This window comes from Aythya fuligula, chromosome 15 (genome assembly GCF_009819795.1).
Source record: "Aythya fuligula isolate bAytFul2 chromosome 15, bAytFul2.pri, whole genome shotgun sequence".
In the NCBI taxonomy this organism is placed as follows: Eukaryota; Metazoa; Chordata; class Aves; order Anseriformes; family Anatidae; genus Aythya; species Aythya fuligula.
In genome coordinates this window covers 3,634,240-3,652,082 of record NC_045573.1, presented here as the reverse complement: position 1 = coordinate 3,652,082, position 17,843 = coordinate 3,634,240, and the positions used below count along the sequence as shown (strand labels likewise).

At 52.7% G+C, this 17,843-nt stretch overlaps 1 protein-coding gene across 1 annotated transcript; it reads right to left on the bottom strand.

Moving 5' to 3' along the window:
- Positions 1-1,626: 1,626 nt before the first annotated feature.
- KPNA7 (karyopherin subunit alpha 7) lies at positions 1,627-8,686 on the bottom strand. Its single transcript, XM_032197803.1, has 10 exons — positions 8,621-8,686; positions 7,953-8,084; positions 7,341-7,426; positions 6,398-6,666; positions 5,903-5,985; positions 4,474-4,737; positions 3,901-4,134; positions 3,396-3,578; positions 2,728-2,877; positions 1,627-1,707 (listed from the first exon to the last, which is right to left on the bottom strand). Exons 1-10 carry the CDS (start codon positions 8,684-8,686, stop codon positions 1,627-1,629), a joined length of 1,548 nt encoding a protein of 515 aa, XP_032053694.1.
- Positions 8,687-17,843: the final 9,157 nt, after the last annotated feature.

Below are 17,843 nucleotides of genomic sequence, written 5' to 3'. Positions count from 1 at the left end.
TGGAACTGCCTCCTCTCTGTCCCATGCAGAGCTACACAGACACTAATTTTTTGAGGCTTAAGGCTGTGATGGTGGAAGCAGGCAGCCTTCCTACTGCAGCCTCACATCCAGCACACACAGGCAAGCAGGGGAACAGCTCAGTGGCTGCATCCCCTCCTTCTGGCTTGCCCCGACTCAGAGCACCAGCACCCAGTGCCCCTGCTGCCCCAGCACCTTAGGGCTGCCTGTGCAGCTCCACAGCCTGAACTCACAGCCCAGCTCCAGGCTGCATCTCCATTTACACTGAGGAAGCACCTGCCTCAGATTCTTTTTACCTGGTGAAATCCGATCACTTCCAGATGCTGCATCAGCCCTGTCAGCAGCACGCTACAAGGAGGCAGAGGCAGCCAAGGCCTTTGTGTTAAGCCATGGGCATGAACAAAGGATGTGCAGAGATACTTGTCTCCAGTGCACATTTCAGGCTTTGGCATAGTTTTCAGTACATAGTTTTAGTAGATAGTACAGCTATAAATCCCTATACCATTCAGCAGCTCCAGTATTTTAATATTAAATAAGTGATGCCCAGTTCTGGCCCACAAGCTGAGGGCTGCATAGCCCCTCACAGAGAACAACCAGGCTCCACTCCTTGTTCCTAGGCAGTCTGGGAAGAAAAATGCTTGTATCCTGTGGAGAACACATTCAGGGCAGAGGAAGAGGTCCTTCCCTCCAGAAATCATGTTTTCCCTTCATATTAATTCATCTGTCACTCCACCTCCCCCCACATCTGAGAAAGCAGAGCCCTGAAGCACCTGGGGTCCTTTTGAAGAATCAAACCTCGCAAAGCATGGATGATAGAGCTGCCCACCCCCAGTTCTGCATCAAACAAAGTCCTTAAAATGCTTCAGCCCCTGGGGCCTGTTGGGTGCCAGCAGAGCCCTCCAGCCTGAGACCCCAGAGCCACATCCACCCTCCTCAGCCCATGGAGGGAGGCTGAATTTAGAGGGATTGGATACAGGGAGGACTCCACAGCAGTGACATGCAATGGGCACCTGGAATACAGGTCCTTGCTAGTAGAGGGCAGCTTTAGGCAGAGCTGAATCAATGGGCTCCAGGCAAGTGGGCAGCATCTGTGAGGCAAAGCAGCTCCCACTGCAAATATCTGTGCTGCTGAAGGGCCCAAGTTGACTCAGCTCCTGTGTCCAGATCCTGCTACATCCAAGGAGGGCTGGAATAGCAGGACAAAGCCTCTCAAACAGCTTCTGAGCTGTTTCAAACAGCTCAGAATCAAGCCTAGAAATTTCAGCATAAACACTGAAACCAAGCTGGATTTGGTGGTAACATCCCACCACTCTTTAGGGATTTGACTCTAGTCAAGCAGTTAGCAGAAAGTCTCAGGCTGTGCTTTTTCACCTAGAAAAGGCACCCAGGAGCTCTAACACCTTTCCTATGTTTAGGCCCTGTGGAATTTTGCAACAACAGCTTATGAGGGGGAAAACAGAAGCCATTAGAAGCATAAAGTACAAACCCAGAAGTGCAATTTATTGATAAGCTTCAAATGTAAAGAGATCCCACATCTTTGCTCCTCTTGATCTGGACATCCTGGCTCTACCAAGACTGCCTAGCTCAGAGCTGTGCAATGCCTCATCTTCAGAAGTTGAAGTCGTGCTTCTCCACTGAGAACTTATATAGTCCGTCTTCATCAGTCCCAGGCTGCAGATCTGGATTTTCCTAGGAGGAAGTTGATGGCCTCTAGTTAATGGTTCTGCATCTTTATAGCAGAAGGTTATTGTACCAGGTTGCCTAAAGCTCTGCCGCAGCTTGCTGCTTTATTCTCCTTTTAAAAGCCTGTTACAGCAGCAGAGCAGCTTCACCAAGTCCTCCTGTTCTCTATAGCACACCTTGTCATTGTCCCCGTGGCTCAGGTGCCAAAATGAACAAATCTACAGACTCAGACACCTGGGGCAGGAGACAGGAGTAACTGGAGTGGCAGAATTTGCTTGAGTTTAGTCTGCTTCCAACAGCAGCCAGGGCTGCTTTGGAGAGGCGTTGCCCTGGCATCCAGCCCCTCAGGTAGGTGCTGGTGTGTAGGACAGCTTCCTCCACACCCTCTCACCAGGACACCCTGGTGCTAGGCAAACACCACAGCTGACAGACATCTGCTCCCTGCTGCAGGGGGTTCAAATCTAGACCAAGCCTCAGCTCCACGGTCTGCCAAACCACTAAGCCTCTTCCCTGGTGTTCCCCCATCTGCAAGACTCGAAGGCTAGATCCAAGGATGGCATCTGTGACAGTTACAGAGCTCTTGCAACTGCTAGCTGATGTCCTATGCTCTTTTTCCACAAGTTCGTTAATGTGAGAAGGGTCAAGTAATCCAGAAGGAACCTGAGCACAGTTATCAGCCGAGTAGGAGGCTTCCATTCATAGCGACAAGCTAGCTCAGCTCTGAAGGAGGAAACTTCTCCACATTTGGTATTCATACCAGCAACTGCAGTAACCCCAGCTGATGCCAGTTTAAATTCCAGCAGCAAGATGCTATCAAGGCATCCATAGCTGTTGCACAACTAATCAGCTGACAACTGAAATCATAGCTTTCAAAAAGCTCTAAAAGTGAAGGGAGCAAGCTGCAAGAACTACCCTATTCATGTAGAGATCTCTTCTAAGGCCCTAACTCAGCCTCCTTGAAGGACGTGCTTCATTTCAGCGCGCAATAGCTCATTTTCAGATGAGAAACAGCAGGAGCTCACATACCTCACCAGAAAAGTATTTCTCTATGATATTCAGTGCAGCTCGGTAGACCATGTTGTTGTCATGGGTTTGCAAGGCTTCAATTTTCTCCAGGCCATCAAGCTCCTCCACCAGCAGGCACAGCCTCTCTGTCTCTCCCAGCTTCTCAGCTGCCTGTGAAAAAGGAGACAAACACAACCTCATGTCAGTAACAGGCCCAAGATGATCTCTCCTGTAAGGCCCTGAACCTAGGGGTCAAGTGTCTGCAGCCCCTTGCATTTATGATCCCTCCCTGCCTTGGGTTTAGCAGAAATCCTTGGGATACGACTGTGCATGTGAAACAGTCCCTGTTAGGATTATTGTACTGTGGCTTCACTGCACAAATAAGTGAGCCAAACCCTACTCAGTTTCTGTAAAGACCCCAGCAACACTCTTTCTCCTAGACCTTTACCTCCGTGCAGCTCAGGGATCAGCACACCACATCTTTTCCTTGCCAAAACCCTTGGAAACTTAACCTTGTTGAGCCCAGACAACCCAAGAGGATCCAAGAATAAATTAGATCAAGTCCAACCCCAACTCCTGCAAGACCACTGTCTGACATAGGAGCTATTCTAGCCACACCATGTGAGCCTTCAGCTCACACCCTGCTGCTTTCGGGGGGAAAGGATGCAAGAAACAGTACCAGATCTTACCAAGAAGAGATTTGAAATTGTATCCAGGATGACCAGGATAGTTTTGCTGTCTCTAGCCAAAAGCAAGTTGAGCAGAGGCTTGAGGACCCCAGACTGGACAAGCTCCACCACCTGCTCCACGGTGCCTCCAGTCGTGAAGTTGGCCACTGCCCACACGGCCTCCTTCTGAGCCTTGAAGTCCCCCTGGAAGAGCAGCACAGTGAAGGCACTGCCAGGCTCCAGCCTTTGTAGATCAGGGTGAGGGGCCAGGAGTCAAGAGCCAGTCTGTGTTCAGCTTGGACAGGTTCCTAGCACTCAGAGAGCTTGGTGACACCTCACAGAGCTGCCAAGAGCAGCTCCAAGCCATGCTGTGGTGCCACATGCAGGCATACTGAATGCTCAGACTGTTCCAGAGATTGCTCAGGTGGCTCTGGAGCACACACCAAGTGCCTCACAAACCAAATGTTATCAACTGAAGCTTAACACTGCTCCTACAACAGCTGGACAGGCAGCACTGCACCCTTACCTTATCAAGCAGCTCCACCAGAGGTGGCAACAACCTGCAGGTGATGAGTTGCTGGATCTGCTGGCAAGGCCCAGCAGCGATGTTGCTGAGCGTCCACGCAGCTTCCTTCTGTATGGTTGGCTTCGTGTGTCGCAAGAGAAGGGGCAGGACAGCCAAGACGCCTGCATCGATAGCTGCCTGGGTCTGCTCATCGGTCCCTGTCACAACATTCCCAATGGCACGGAGAGCTGGGGTCTAGACAAATTAGAACAGACGAAGGAGGTGAGGAGAATCCTTATCTCAAGGGATACATGCCAGGAGGACAAGTTCCCTAAGTGCTTGATCCTTCAAGCAAAGGGAACACCATGGCTGATTACTGTTACAGACCTACTGGCCTCCTCTTTTGTTCTAAGCAGCTTTAGAGTCTTAGAGCCTGTAAACCACAGCAAGCTGGAACAGAGCATTGGCTTGACCAGTAACCAAGCTAAACTGGAGTCTGGGGAAACAGCCAGCCACACACAGCAAGATGACATCCCTTCCCTTGATGTAGGGCATCAGAGGAGGGGAACCCAAGGCTGGGAGTTTGCTTCCTACCATAATGATCAGCTCCGGGCTGCCCATGAGCTCCACCAGCCTTGGGAGAATCCCTGTGTCCACTATGATCTGGATGCGATCGTTGGAGCCATCGGTCAGGTAGGAAACTGCCCAGCAGGAGTCAGCGATGATTTCCTTGTCCTCGTGCTCCAGGAGGCAGGTGAGGACCGGCAGCATCTTCCTCACCGCATCCAGGGGTGGGTAGGGGTTCTTGTTCCTGCAGAGGTTCGACAGGGTCCACGTGATGTTCCTCAGGAAGCCAACCTGGAACAAAAACAAGGTGTAACATCCTCCCTGGCCGACAGAGCCTCACAGGAGCAACAAGCACAGGAGAGGGAGCACCCTGCTTCTGGGCCCTGCAGCTCAGAGATGTTATCTGAGTAGCCAGAAGCAGCCTTCTTAATAAGGGCTGAGGCTTGTTTGAAGATGAAACAAGTGAGTAAGACCTTTCCCCTCCTCCCTCTCCAATATTAAGTTCCAATAACTTCAAGTCTGGTGGTGTGACAAGCTCCTATGACTAACAAAGGTGCCCAACAGCTTGTTTGCTGGGTCTCTGGGACAAATTACAAAGCATTCTTTGGACAAGATCAGGAATTTGTTATTTTAATATTAGCATTATTAAGTATCAGCAGCTCATCGTTCTTGAGCAGGGCACCTCAAGGATTGAAGCTGCCCCATCCAGCTCATCTCAGCAAGGAGTCACAGCTGCTCCAGGAGAGCAGTGGAGCTACCTCCAGAGCATCACAGCTACCAAGGTGTGCATGGGGCCGGTGTTCTGCCCTGTTTTGGCTGGTATCCTGCCCTGTTTCACAGGGCACCCCCAAAAAGAGGAGAGGTTGAGTCAGGAACAGCAGCCAGAGAAGTCCTTCAAAAGGATTTTGCAATATAAAAATCGCAGAAGGCCTGGAGGGTGTTTTCTTAACACTACCCTGCGAGGCTGTAGGTATGCCTACAGAAAGCACAAGGCTTCCACCACACCCAGGGGTGGGACACCTGGAGGCATCGGTACCGCTCTCAAAGCTGCTGTGTCCACCTCCTGCCTCCCCCGAGCAAGCAGCAGGGCAGGACCACTGCAGGAGGGCAGGAGAAGGCACAGAGCCAACAGCTTGGAGCTACCCGAGAAGCAGCAGGAGGAAGCTTGAAGGGCAAGTTCAGCCCTTCCACATGCATGTGCACGCCCCAGTGACATCTCAGTCTGAGCTTTCCCATCCAGCTCTGACCATCTCAAGCCAGGAATAAGTCACTGCATCGACCTGGAGACCCCCTGGCATGCCCAGGTCTTGTATGTAGTTTGGAAGCAGAATCACCAGAAACAGTTTAGAGAAAGGTCTCGTTCAACTGTGCAGCCAGCTGGTTATTTGTAAGTCACCATTCACCCATCGCCCAAGTGATTGAGAGCTGTTAAGTTGAGAAAATGAAGGTTATTTACTGGAGTTACAGGCGACACCAGAGCCAGCAAGGGAGGAATCACATTGCAATTGATAAGAGCATCTCTGTACAGAGGGCCATCACCTGCACAGAAAGAAAGGGGAGTTCATTGCATCTGCACCAGTTATGAGGCAGGGACGTGCTGACATCAGGGAGCAGCCAGACCTGCTGCCAGAGGCCAGGGCTCACCACCAGCCCCACACCATTCAGGATTTCCAGGCAGGGAGGATTTCCCAGGCAATCTGAGCATCATCGTGGCCAGCCAGACATCCCATTGCCTTCCCCCTGCATCAGCAGGGGAGACCATCCTAGCAGGATTTGGCCAAAATCCTCCTGCAGAACCCACACAAGATCTCAAAAGCTCAAGTCCCCCATGAAGGGATGGAGGGGTTTCAACAGCATCAGCAGCCTGGAGACAGAGCCAGGAGGAGACAAAGGCATCCCAAGGAGCCCCAGTAACCCCAGTTCCTGACTGGGGATGTCAGCTCCTGCTTACCTGCGATGTTGCCCAGCGCCCACACGGACTGCTCGCTGATGTGCATGTGTGGGGAGGAGAGGAGGGCGATGAAGGCTGGGATTGCACCCCCCTCCACCACCGCCTTGGTGTGCTCAGAGGTGCCAGATGCGATGTTGGTGAGCGCCCAGGCGGCCTCAAACTGCAGCTGAGCGCTGTCAGCACAGGAGAGGAACTCCACCAGCCTGGGGATGATGCCCAGCTCGATGATCTGGTTGAGAGGGGGGTCCTTCTGCCTGGACAGCATTCTCCTGCAAGAGAGGGCACAGCACAGCCCACTGTGAGCAGACCAAGCCCTACTTGGCTGTGAGGCACCATCAGGACACTGACCTACCCAAGAACAGCTGGAAAAAGTGTTTTCAGCCAGATCTACTCCCTAGCCTGGCTCGCTCTGCAGCCACAGTGCTGGCACAGGGTAGTGCAGAGGTGGGAATCCATGGCTTAGAGCTGCCTCTCCACCTCCACCGGGTATCTCCCCATGGTGCAAGCTCAGGGCGCTGCCAGGCTGGGTGTGAGCAGGCAGGAAGCCAGCTCCGTGCTGCTGAGCAGCCTGGGGAGCCAGGCAGCACTCATCCCTTTAGGAAGGGTCTGCTCTGGCCAGCCTCCAGCAGACACCTTGGTCCTCCCCGATGGTCTCAGCAGCTGGCTGGAGCCACCACGACCCCTGCCCCAGCACAGGGGCTCCAGGAGGCACAGCCAAGCCCTGGGCTGGCTCCAACCACACCACCCAGGGCTGGGATGGAGCCCAGCCAGGCACCCAGGGCACACTGCAGGGCTTCAGCCATCAGCTGCAGCCCCTCAGGGTGACCGGGCTCCTTCCCCATGCACTTTGTCATGTCTCCAGAGCTCTTCCAACAGGAAGAAATGCCTGCAGCCCGCAGGACCCACCGCAGCCAGCCCAGTCCCTCCCGGTCAGGCAGCATACCTGGCAGCCTGCGTAGCCTGCAGCTGGAGCTCAGGGTTGTTCCCGTTCACAGCTTCGACTATTTCCTCCAAGGACAGCTGAATAATCTGTGTCATGGGGAATGATTCAGAGTCAGACAGCAAGCCAAGGCTCCCTCCAGTTTAATCTCCGCAGTCAATCAGCCGTCTAGACCCAAGTCAGTCACCACTCCATATCTAAGCGGTGTCTACTCTTTATGCAACGCAGTTTCGGGATGATGCAGAGGGAGAGCATCCACAAAAACCTTCGAGGCAACTAATCCTTGTAATCAAGCACTGGAAGAGTCACTGACACCGTTTTGGCCCTACGAGCAGTAATTACCATCGCCAGCTCCCAGAGCTGGGGCTCCAGCCAGTTCTACCTGCCACTGAGGGAAGCTGCGTGGCACATTTCCATGCAAAATAACCCAGAAAAGGGCTAAGCCACCTGTAAAGCACTCCCCAGTGCTGGGCATGGGGAATCAAGAAGGGCACTGGCCGTTTTAACCCAGGTCCCTTGAGCCAGACCTGGGGATGGCCCAAAAACTGAAGTAGCAGCAAGACCCAGTGTGCTACAGCACCAATCCTGTCCAGGTGCAGGGCACCCAGCACTCACCACGTTTTTGTCCTCTGGAGTGGGGCTTTTCTCCATCAAGGTGATGGAGATACTCCTGCGCTTCAGGATCTGCTCATCCTTCTGGGCCTTCCGCAGCTCAACTTTCACCTCCACCCTCTGCCTCCGCAGGGCCTGCAGGAGAAGGGGACACCACCACATCAGTGCCCACAGCACCCGATTCGGGTCCAGCTCCACAACCCCAAATCTCCTTCAGGAGGAGCAGAAGCAGCTTCTGCTTTCAGGCAGCTCCTCACCATGGCCTGGAGGCTCACACAGGAGGAAACATCTCACCGGGTGCCTCCCAAGGAGGCTGGCTGAACCAGCAACCAGAGGCTGATTTTAAAGTCAGATTTGCTGGAAGGCAAAGCAGACAGACCCCATAGCCAGGATAAACCCCATAGCTGGGGTAACTGCTGCTGGGAGCTGGGCAGGACCATCCTCATCATCCCCATCACAGCCCACCCACCCCAAACTTGAGGCCCCCTTGCCACCACACAGCCCAGCCAGCTCTCCACCAGCTCCACGCCACATCTCTGAGCTCCCCGACACCCCATACAGGTGGATTTGGGGGTGATTGCCATTCAGAAGCCTTCTCACCAGCTCCTGCTGGCACCAAAGCCCTTCTGGCTCTCCTGCCCTGGGAGGAGATGCCCCAGGTCTGTACTTACAGCTGCGTCCTTGCCCCTGTTCTTGAACTTCTTCATCCTCTCGCTGGGCTCGTTCACAACTGGCATCTTGTTGAGGCTTGGGAGCAGCCAGAGAGCTTCCACGTGCTTTTGGGGTGCAGGACAGCAGGGTCAGGTCACAGCAACACCCACCTCCATCTGCAGGGGATCTGGGGACCCCCCCCCCACCCCTAGGGCACAGCCACCACCCCAACGAGGTGGGTGCTGAGGTCCCCTGCCCCACAGAGCTCAGTGAGATCCTCACACCCCACAGCCGAGCCTCTGAACTAAACACAGGCTCAAACCATCACTTAACTAGGAGAATTACAACCCTACAGGAAGCAGGGCACCCCACTTCTCATGGGTACAGTCACACCACCTTCCTCCAGCTCTGGATCACACACACAGCCCAAACCTGGCTAGGACACCCAAAAAGCATCAGCTCAAGGCCCCACATCCACCCCTACCACCTCACCCCACAGCCCAGGGGGGCTCCTGCACCAGAGACCCCCCCAGTTGTGTAAATGCATGGGGTCACACGCAGGACACGGGGTGACCAAGCTCAGCCAAGCACATAAATCCTCCTTCAGACCCAGCTCTGGGTTTGCCAGGTGAGGGGAATTAAGTAGGACAGGCAGAGTTATTTCTAACCCTATTAGGGTAAGAAAAGCACAGGCATACACACAAATAAGACCAGGACCAGGCCTCCAGACAGTTTTTAAACCAGAAAAAAAAAAAAAAAAAACCACAGCTTCCACCCAGCAGAAACTCCTCCCTGCCTCCATTTCATGTCCAAGAAACCCCAGTAAGACCCCAAAAAGCCTCTCCATTCTGGGGGCTTCCCCCAAGCCCACCTCAGCAGGTGGAAGAGACTCAGCACAACCCCAAGCAGCACCCAAAACCCCACACCCTGCACAAAGGAACCCAAAGAAAACCCCACAGAGAACAAAAAGCTGCCCCTAACCCCCTAGAGAAGAAACTACTCACCCTTCAACCTCTCTCTTGCCCACCTCACCCTCATCTGCCCCTTTTATTGCCCCCCAGGGCCTCATCCTGCCCTGCTGTGCCCCAGCATTGGCTCTCCCCGGGCAGCCTCCTCGTTAGCTCCAGCTGCTGTGTGGTGAGGCAATTTGGGGGCACCTGGGGGAGCAGCAGTGGTGCCTCCCCTCCTGAGCTATCCTCCAGCCCCAGCTGACCCCCTCACACCCCAGCACCCCCTCCGTGCACTTACACATCACCCAGTTTGGTTTTATTTGGGTGAGCAGCCTGGGGGGGCCTCTTTTTTGACCGGGCTATGGCAGGAGGTGGCACGGAGACACCCAGCAGGGACCTGTGGTCTGCACAAATCCTTTAGATTTCAGCCAGGGCATCAAATAACTGCTCACAGTGTTGCTTGGTGTGGCACTTGGGCAGCTCTGGAGACTCTGAAGAGTCTCTGGGGACTCAGCCTGGCTTTGCCAGCCCTCCAAAACGTCACCCTTTTGGGCAAAGCCCTGTAAAACCCAGACAGGCAGGGGCACGGTGCGGGGAGCACGGCCTGGAATGAACAGAGAGGCTGGGGCAGAAGGAAGAACAGCACTTGGCAAATGGGGGGCAAGCAGCTATTAAAATATGTCATTAAAACCACATTTTAAATGACAGGACACAGCACTGGGGTCTGCACCCTCTGCCCCCAGCCCCTGGGAGCACAGTGAGCCCTCCAACCCTGCTGGCCATGCAGCACCGTGGCTGTTTCCACGTAAATTATGAGAATTACAGCAAAAAAACTCCACGGTGAGGCTATTTCCAGCATGGAAACACCCACGGAAAGGCCCTGTGCAGCACCTGGGCTGCTCCAAAATCGTGGATTCAAGGCTCCCTTTCGGGGCAAAGGATACAGGTTGTGCAAAGCTTGGCGCAGGAGGTGCGTGGGGAGGGGGCTTCAGAGAAGACCTACAATAAACCTGTTGCTTGTGGGCGCTGAGAGCTGGTGGTGCCGATCCTCGCTGCCGTGTTTCTAAGTTTCAAGTGCCACTGGTTGCATCCTCTCCTTTTCTTGGCTGCCCGAGACAGGAAAATTACATTTCAATTGCTTTTTAATTCAACTTAATCTGGTGCAAAAGTTAGTGTGCGCCCTCTAATTTGGTTTCCTGAGCGGTTTGTTTCGGCTAATTCCTCATCAGCCAGCGCTAAATCAAAACAGGCCTGCTTCGAGCCGAAATAGATGAGTCCTTGCAACTTTTCCAAGCAGTTTAATTAAATTGGCCCAAAATCAGGCCCCAGGAGGAGCAGGGGCAGCCTCTCGCGCCGGCCAGCCCCAAGCTGGGAGCAGAGCAGATGCTCTGCTGCCTTCTGAGCTCTCCAGGTGCTGCAGGACCTGTTGGGCTGGGAGAGGTTTGCTGTTACCCCAGCTGCTCTTTCCCTTTTTACCCTTTCCATCCTTTTTCATCCCCAATTCCACCTGCCAAGTGCAATCGGAGCCGTCCTGCTCGGTGCCCTGTCACTGCCAGAGCAGGGAGAGAGAAAGGATGGGGAGAGAAAACCAAACTGATCACCGTGCCCTCCTCCCCACCCTTCTCCTCCATCCTTGATGGCACCAGAGGTGGCACGGCTTGGTGCTCGGTCCCCAAACAGGCTCAGGGTGAGCGGGGCTGCTTTCAACCCGCGCTGAGGACACGGGCAGATCGATATTTGCCCACGGGGAAAGGGGAGAGCCGCTGGAGGAAAAAAGCGTTTCGGTTTCCAGCATAATAAGAGGGTATCAGAGCTAATGGAGAGGAAAGGAGATAAAACCCTAAATCTACATGACAGCGTCCCCTGAGCTCAGCCTTGTGTGCTCAGGCTGAAAATCCACATGGTGACAGGTATGGAAAGCCACGGCTCCAGCTTGGGGGTTTGCTTTGTGGCTGCTCCCTCCCAGCCTGTGCCCAGCACCCCCAGCACAGCACCACTGAGTGGCTGGACACTGACTGGTGCCAGGGCCGAAAACACCAGTTTGAATCCCTGAGATAAATGCACTGATTTTGCCTCTTTTTTCTTTTTCTTTTTCTTTTTCTTTTTCTTTTTCTTTTTCTTTTTCTTTTTCTTTTTCTTTTTTCTTTTCTTTTTCTTTTTTTTTCTTTTTTTTTTCCTTTTCCCTTTCCCTTTCCCTTTCCTTTTCCTTTTCCTTTTCCTTTTCCTTTTCCTTTTCCTTTTCCTTTTCCTTTTCCTTTTCCTTTTCCTTTTCCTTTTCCTTTTCCTTTTCCTTCTCCTTCTCCTTCTCCTTCTCCTTCTCCTTCTCCTTCTCCTTCTCCTTCTCCTTCTCCTTCCCCTTCCCCTTCCCTCAGGCTCCTTCACCTGAGGCTGTGCAGCTGCAGGCACAATTCGGGGCAATCCTTCCCGAGAGGAAACCCTCACCTGGCAGAGGGAGGCCACGGGCAGGGATCCCTGCCAACACCCTACACGCCCGCTCTCCGACGGCGTATTTTCTCAGTCAGCTCTCACGTAGCCCATTAAATTAACATCAACAAATTAATTTCCCTTATTAGTTACAGTACAACCGAGGCAACATCCGTGTGGACCGCCCGGCCCATCTGCAGCAGCCGCGTTCACACAGGGTGAGGGCTGCTGGATGTGAACGCGCCCGGATCTCTTCTCCTCCTACCCTGCCAAACCCATGCACGGCACCCCCAGGGTGATGCCCCAGAGGGGACGGAGCCTGGAAATTCCTCCTTTTGGGGCTGGGAAGCCTCCTCCTGGCACAGCAGCCTGCCCCGATCCCTGCCGGGGGTACAGAGGTCCCTCAGCCGGTGACGTCCCCAAATCCATCCCGCGGGGCTCGTTGCGGTCCTGTTGTTCCTGCAGCCGCCACGGATCGAGGTCGAGGTCAGAGCTGCGTTGTGCTGGGCACCAAGCACACACATAATAAGTGACAGCCCCTGCCCGTTACAGCCTGTCTAATCAGGGCGTGCAGAAGGAAGGTGGGAGAAGGGATTTATTGTTATCCCTGTCTTACTGCTGAGCCAGCGGCAAAGCCGAGCACGGCAGCTGGATTTCCCGAGGCTCAGGGTGCAGCTTGTCGTTCCTCCTAATAAGTTCCTCCTAAAAACATTGATCAGTTTGGCTGAGATCGATCCTGCTGTGGCTCCGTGGTGTCCCACTGCTGCACCGTGGGACATCCAAGCTCGCTTCTAGGACTTTGTATTTGGTTGAATAAATTCAGTGTTCACATCTAACGCTTCCATGAGGCACCATTTCCCCGCCAAGAGCAGGATCGCTCACTCAGAAAGGTAGAGCTGGAAAGCCCCACTGATAAAACCCACAAAAGGGATCCGCATTTATTGATAAAGAGACCCGGCAGGGCTGTGAGTTCCCCGGGAATTAGGGACAAGGGAATTGCTGTGCTGGAAGAGAGCTCGCGAACACTGATTTGGAGCCTCTGGGTTGTGAAGTGGCTAACGGATGAAGGGTAACACCAAGAATTACCCCATCCGCTGGGCACCACCGGTCGGTGGGAGCTCCCGACAAGCTCATCGAGCCCCAGTGAGAAGAAAAAAAGCAGAGAATAAGTTGTGGGAGGCCTTTAAGGCTTGCCAAGTGCAGCTGTTAACGTCCATTAGGCAGGCAGCGTAAGCGGATGCCTCCGAAAACTAGCACAGCCCTGGAGGGCCTGTAACTCCACACCAGGCTGAACATTAAGGAACTAATTTTAACTTCTAAGCAGCATCCTTTCTGCCAGCCACGGAGGGATTAGAGTAACAGTTTTTGAAATTATTTAAAAATAACATCAGACTTAATCATAGCTATTTATTAAACCCATTATCCTCTGTCAGTTATGGGACACTGATTTATTCAGCTGCGGAAACTATAATCACTTATGGCCAAAAATCTCACAGTTTTTTTTTTTATTTTTTAATGGGGGCCCAGTAATGATTATTCCTTTAGCCCCTGGATCTGTAACTCAAGGAACTGAAACAGAAAAAGAATCAGTGGTTAATTTGGGGATGAGGCACAACGGGGTGCTGGAGAAACCTTGGACGTGCGGAAAAATCCTGCGTGACCTCGCCAGGTGACACCCAGCAGAGGAAAGGCTGAGGCACTCCTAAAAGAGTGGAGGATATTGTAATCATGTCAGGTGAAAAAGCCCAACAAAAATATCAGAAAAAAAAAACACACATAAATCACAGGGTGTCCGGCCTCTGGATGCCTCTTTGCTGCCAGGGAACCGAGGGGGAGCTGAGATCCCCCAGCAGCCCAGACGTGGGCTCTCCTTGCTCAGGCATCCCTGGTCATTGCAGCCGAGGACAGCATTCCCCCAGAAATCGGTGTCTTTGTTCAAAATGTGTATTTGGGGGCCTTTGTTTGAAAGCCCTGCTTAGGAAATGCTAAAAAGAAGATTCAGGTTGCGTATTGTAGCTGACCCTTAGGAGCCGAAGGTAGTTTTTGCTGTGTCTGGGGGTGATAATCATCTCTGTTTCAACTGCTTCACATCTCAGACAGCTTGGTAACGAGGTTTTGGGGATCGCTGCATCCATTTGTGCTGTCTCCTTTCTGCCCCTGCTCTTCTCTGCTCCCCTGGACGTGGGCAGGATGCTGAGCCTGCTGTGGGGACTAGGACAGCCTGTTTTTTGGGACTCGGAGGGTAAAAACGTGTGCTCACACTCTGCACGGTGCTCTGAGCAGGGCAGGTAGTTTGTGAGGTCCTCGTGTACCCCATTTTCTGAGGTTGAGGTAAAACCTCCCTTTTTCTCCCAGGAAAAAGGGAAACGAGGGGAGAAGGGGGCTCAGAGCTTCCTCTTTGCCCCAGGAACTGCGATCTCCCCTGCTTTGGTTAGAGACCAGCCCCATCCCCGTGCAGCCAGTGCCCCTCCAGCCCTCACAGGAATATGCTGATCCTCCCCAGCCTGGACCAGACACCAGCTGGGGACGAGGATACAGCTTTCATTACAGAACCAGCATCGTTTTCTGAACGATTAACAAACGCACAAACCTCTTGCTGCCTTCTGGGCCAGATCTTTGTATAACCCTGGGATCCTTCGGGGCTCTCTGACCCGAGTGCCACTCCTCCCCTAAGCACCGGAGATGGGTTTGTGGCTGCTGCTTAAACGCAGCCTTGAAAGGCAGCATCTGAAAGGGAGTTCCTTGTTATTCCCAGGCTTGCCACTACAGTGCAAAGGCCCAAGCTGTGCAGTGAGCCATCACAAGCGGTTTTGTACAGGCTGCTCCTCTCCCTGCTCTCTGTACGGCTACAACCTCCTGCTTTGGAACTGGGGATGCCCTTATGGACACCTGGGTCGCTGTTTAGCCTGGGAACCCTGGTGTACCTCGGGGCAAGAGGCCAGAACCTTTCTTCTGCGTGGGTTGTGTTGTAGGGACGGATTTGCGCCTTTATCTGAAGACCAGTTTCCAATCTCAAACCTAGTGATGCTCTCGGTCCCTTCAGGCAGGAAGGCTGGACTTTCGGGCTCACTTTACGATGAAGAAATCAGTGTCAGAGCAAGAAACTGAGCCCGTGTGGCAGGCAGACATCCTGCCTAGCCGACAGCTCCCTCCCCATGATCTGCTGCCTTCTGTGCATTGCTGTCCAGACCCAGCAAGCTGAACGGCTCCTTCCTTTTCTAAGAGATCCTCCAAAAGGCTCCCTCCCGGGTAACAGCGTGGCTCTAAGGGGATGTGGCTGGAGCTGCCGTCCATTCCAGGCTGTCCCAGCGGGATTTCTGCAGCGTGGTGCTGTGCTGGAGCACTGCAGCCAGGGATGAGATGCAGGACGGGGTTAGAGAAATTGCAGAAATTGCATTAAACTCAGCATTTATAAATAAATTAAATTAAATTATAAATTGCATTTATAAATAAATAGGTGTCTGAGTTACTCAGGAAGCAATTTGGCTGAGTTCTAGCCGGTGCTGATCTGTCCACGGGCTGGGTGAGCTCGTGTCTATTAAACATCTGACATTTTGACCTGTATCGCTCCTCCAAGAGACACGATTGCTCCCTTTGCAGCTGATTCCTCCTGTGCAGCCAAAACAGACACTTCTGTGTGCTACACATGAGCGAACAGGTCAGAACCCATTATTTAGATGCATTTCATGCCCTTCTTTAAGATGTTTGCCTGAGAACTGTTTATGATCTTCATTCACAGATTCAAGGTCTGAAATAATTACCTAAAAAAGCCCAGAAAATATGACTTGCTGCAGATGCATTCCTGGGGAGTTAATCACAGTTCTCAATATTCAGCACTCAAGCTGGCCACGGTTTCTGCGGTATTATCCTGCTCCTGACAGGACATGCTGAGTCCTTAGGATCAGATTTTTGGTGTGAATAGCCGGTTACAAATTCAAGGTGGGTGTAACACGGACTCTCTAATTTTCACCTCAAAGGGACTGTCTCTCTGAATCCTCCTGCTTGGAAACCCAATCCCAAGCGTATTCACCTGCAACACTCACGCTGACAATATCTGCAGAGTAACCAGCCACATCCCAGACGTTCCAGCAGAGGCAAGCACAGCAGAGAAATGCTTGAAGCTGATACAAAGCAATTGTCTTCTCGGGAAGTTCACAATTCACTGAGCAACTGAAACAAGCAGGACTGTCACTCACCAATAGCCTTTATCCTCTTTGCTCATAGCAAACACGGAATTTATTCATCTTAAACACGGGGGCTAGAAATGGTTTTAAAATGAAACTTCTATTCTGCTACAAGCCAGTTAGGTCACCAACTTGCCTGCTCCCTCCGAGGACTCAGTCTGATCTTTGCCAAGCTCCTCTCAGTGCTGAAATCTGCCTGTCCACCTTGGCAAGAAGGGCGCAGCTGGAGACGTGGTTTGAACAAAGCCTTCATTAGATGATCTTTCTATTGCAGCCTCTCATCCTTATCCACCAGCAGCTGAGTTCCCAAGGCACCCTGTAAGGGAAGGAAAGACAAGAAATCCCAAGAAACAAGGCATTATCTGATCTCACCCGAGGGACCCAAGCTTTCCCCGTCAGCCTCCCAGCACTACAGCCTGCTGAACTCGTGGATAAGGAACGTGTTGTCTTGGCTAAAACCTGAGTGCTGGCTCAGGCCCTTTGGACAGCTATGAAAGAGCCCGGCCAGCCCTTGTAAACACACACACGTCCTCCAGGATCGTGGGCCTGGCCCAGCAGGTACGTGCTGTGTGTGACTGCTGCAAGAGGTGTGCGGTGGAATCAGGAAGGACCGTACACCTCCATGGGGCACAAACTGCAAGCAGAGGCAAAAAGACAAAAGCATGGAGCCTGCTGGTCTACATGAAGCCAGCCCGGGTTTATATTCACTGTGTTTTATATCAGGCAGGCTTGAACCCACGGGTATTTTAACTCTACGTTTATTAAACTCCGTGTGATTTGGGGGAAATTAAATTTCAGGATTTTAACTCACCTCCTCACTGGCATGGCCTTACCACTTCCCTGACCCATGCTGTGCCTCGATCTCCCCAGCTGCAGAAGGATGGTGAGACACAAATTTACGAATTTCAAATTCATAAAGCTCTGAGACCTGCACCAAAAAGCTCTGTTTGATGTGTGTACGAGCTATTTTTACTCACAGGCGTTTATCTTCTGTAGGAGTTTGGTTTAACATTTCATTGATCTGCTTCAGAGACCACGCCAGTCCATGTGCGGCAGGGGAGCAACAGCCTGCAGTCCTGGGCCTTGGGTGGGAAGGGGCTGCAGGATCAAGTCCCGAATATACACTGCAAATCTGGGCATCTCAAACCTACAGATTTAACAGGACAGGTGGAAAGGGGAAGTGATTGCTGAGCTATGATAGCTCCTTATCTCTGCCTGATCAGAAGCGGAAACGCACAGAGGAAAGTGTCTCCTTCCTGGTTTATAGGTGAAATTCATCCCGGACTAGCAGACCACAACTGATAGCGTTACACCAGGACTTTGCTGATCCTTGAAACCAGTTTCCAAAGGTGCAGCACTGCTGCCTGGGAGTCCCTGCACTCACACACACACACACACACACAGGTATTTTCAGACCACCCAAATCTTCAGGAGGATGGCAGGGAAAACGAGATCACCAGAGCAGCCAGTGCTAGCATCGTCCCTGGCCAGTGCAAGGCTGTTCTGACTTCAGCCTGAGCAGGAGCCTCTAAAACCAGACCCCGATGGCAAAGAGCCCCCTGCCCACAGCGGGGGCTTCTCCTTACTCCCACTGCTCTCCCCCTGTGCAGACGCCGTGACTCAGGAGGCTGGCACAAAGCAGGGCTTGGGGCTGGCAGCAGTGGAAAGGAGAGGAGCTCTTGGCC

Bases quoted from the DNA above. Each gene is read 5' to 3' on its own strand.
- KPNA7 (XM_032197803.1), bottom strand. From the start codon at position 8,686: ATGCCAGTTGTGAACGAGCCCAGCGAGAGGATGAAGAAGTTCAAGAAC. The intron at 6,667-7,340 runs GTATGCTGCCTG...CCTCTCTTGCAG, and splicing joins CAGGCTACGCAGGCTGCCAG to GAGAATGCTGTCCAGGCAGA. The intron at 2,878-3,395 runs GTAAGATCTGGT...CCTTTTTCACAG, and splicing joins CAATTTCAAATCTCTTCTTG to GCAGCTGAGAAGCTGGGAGA.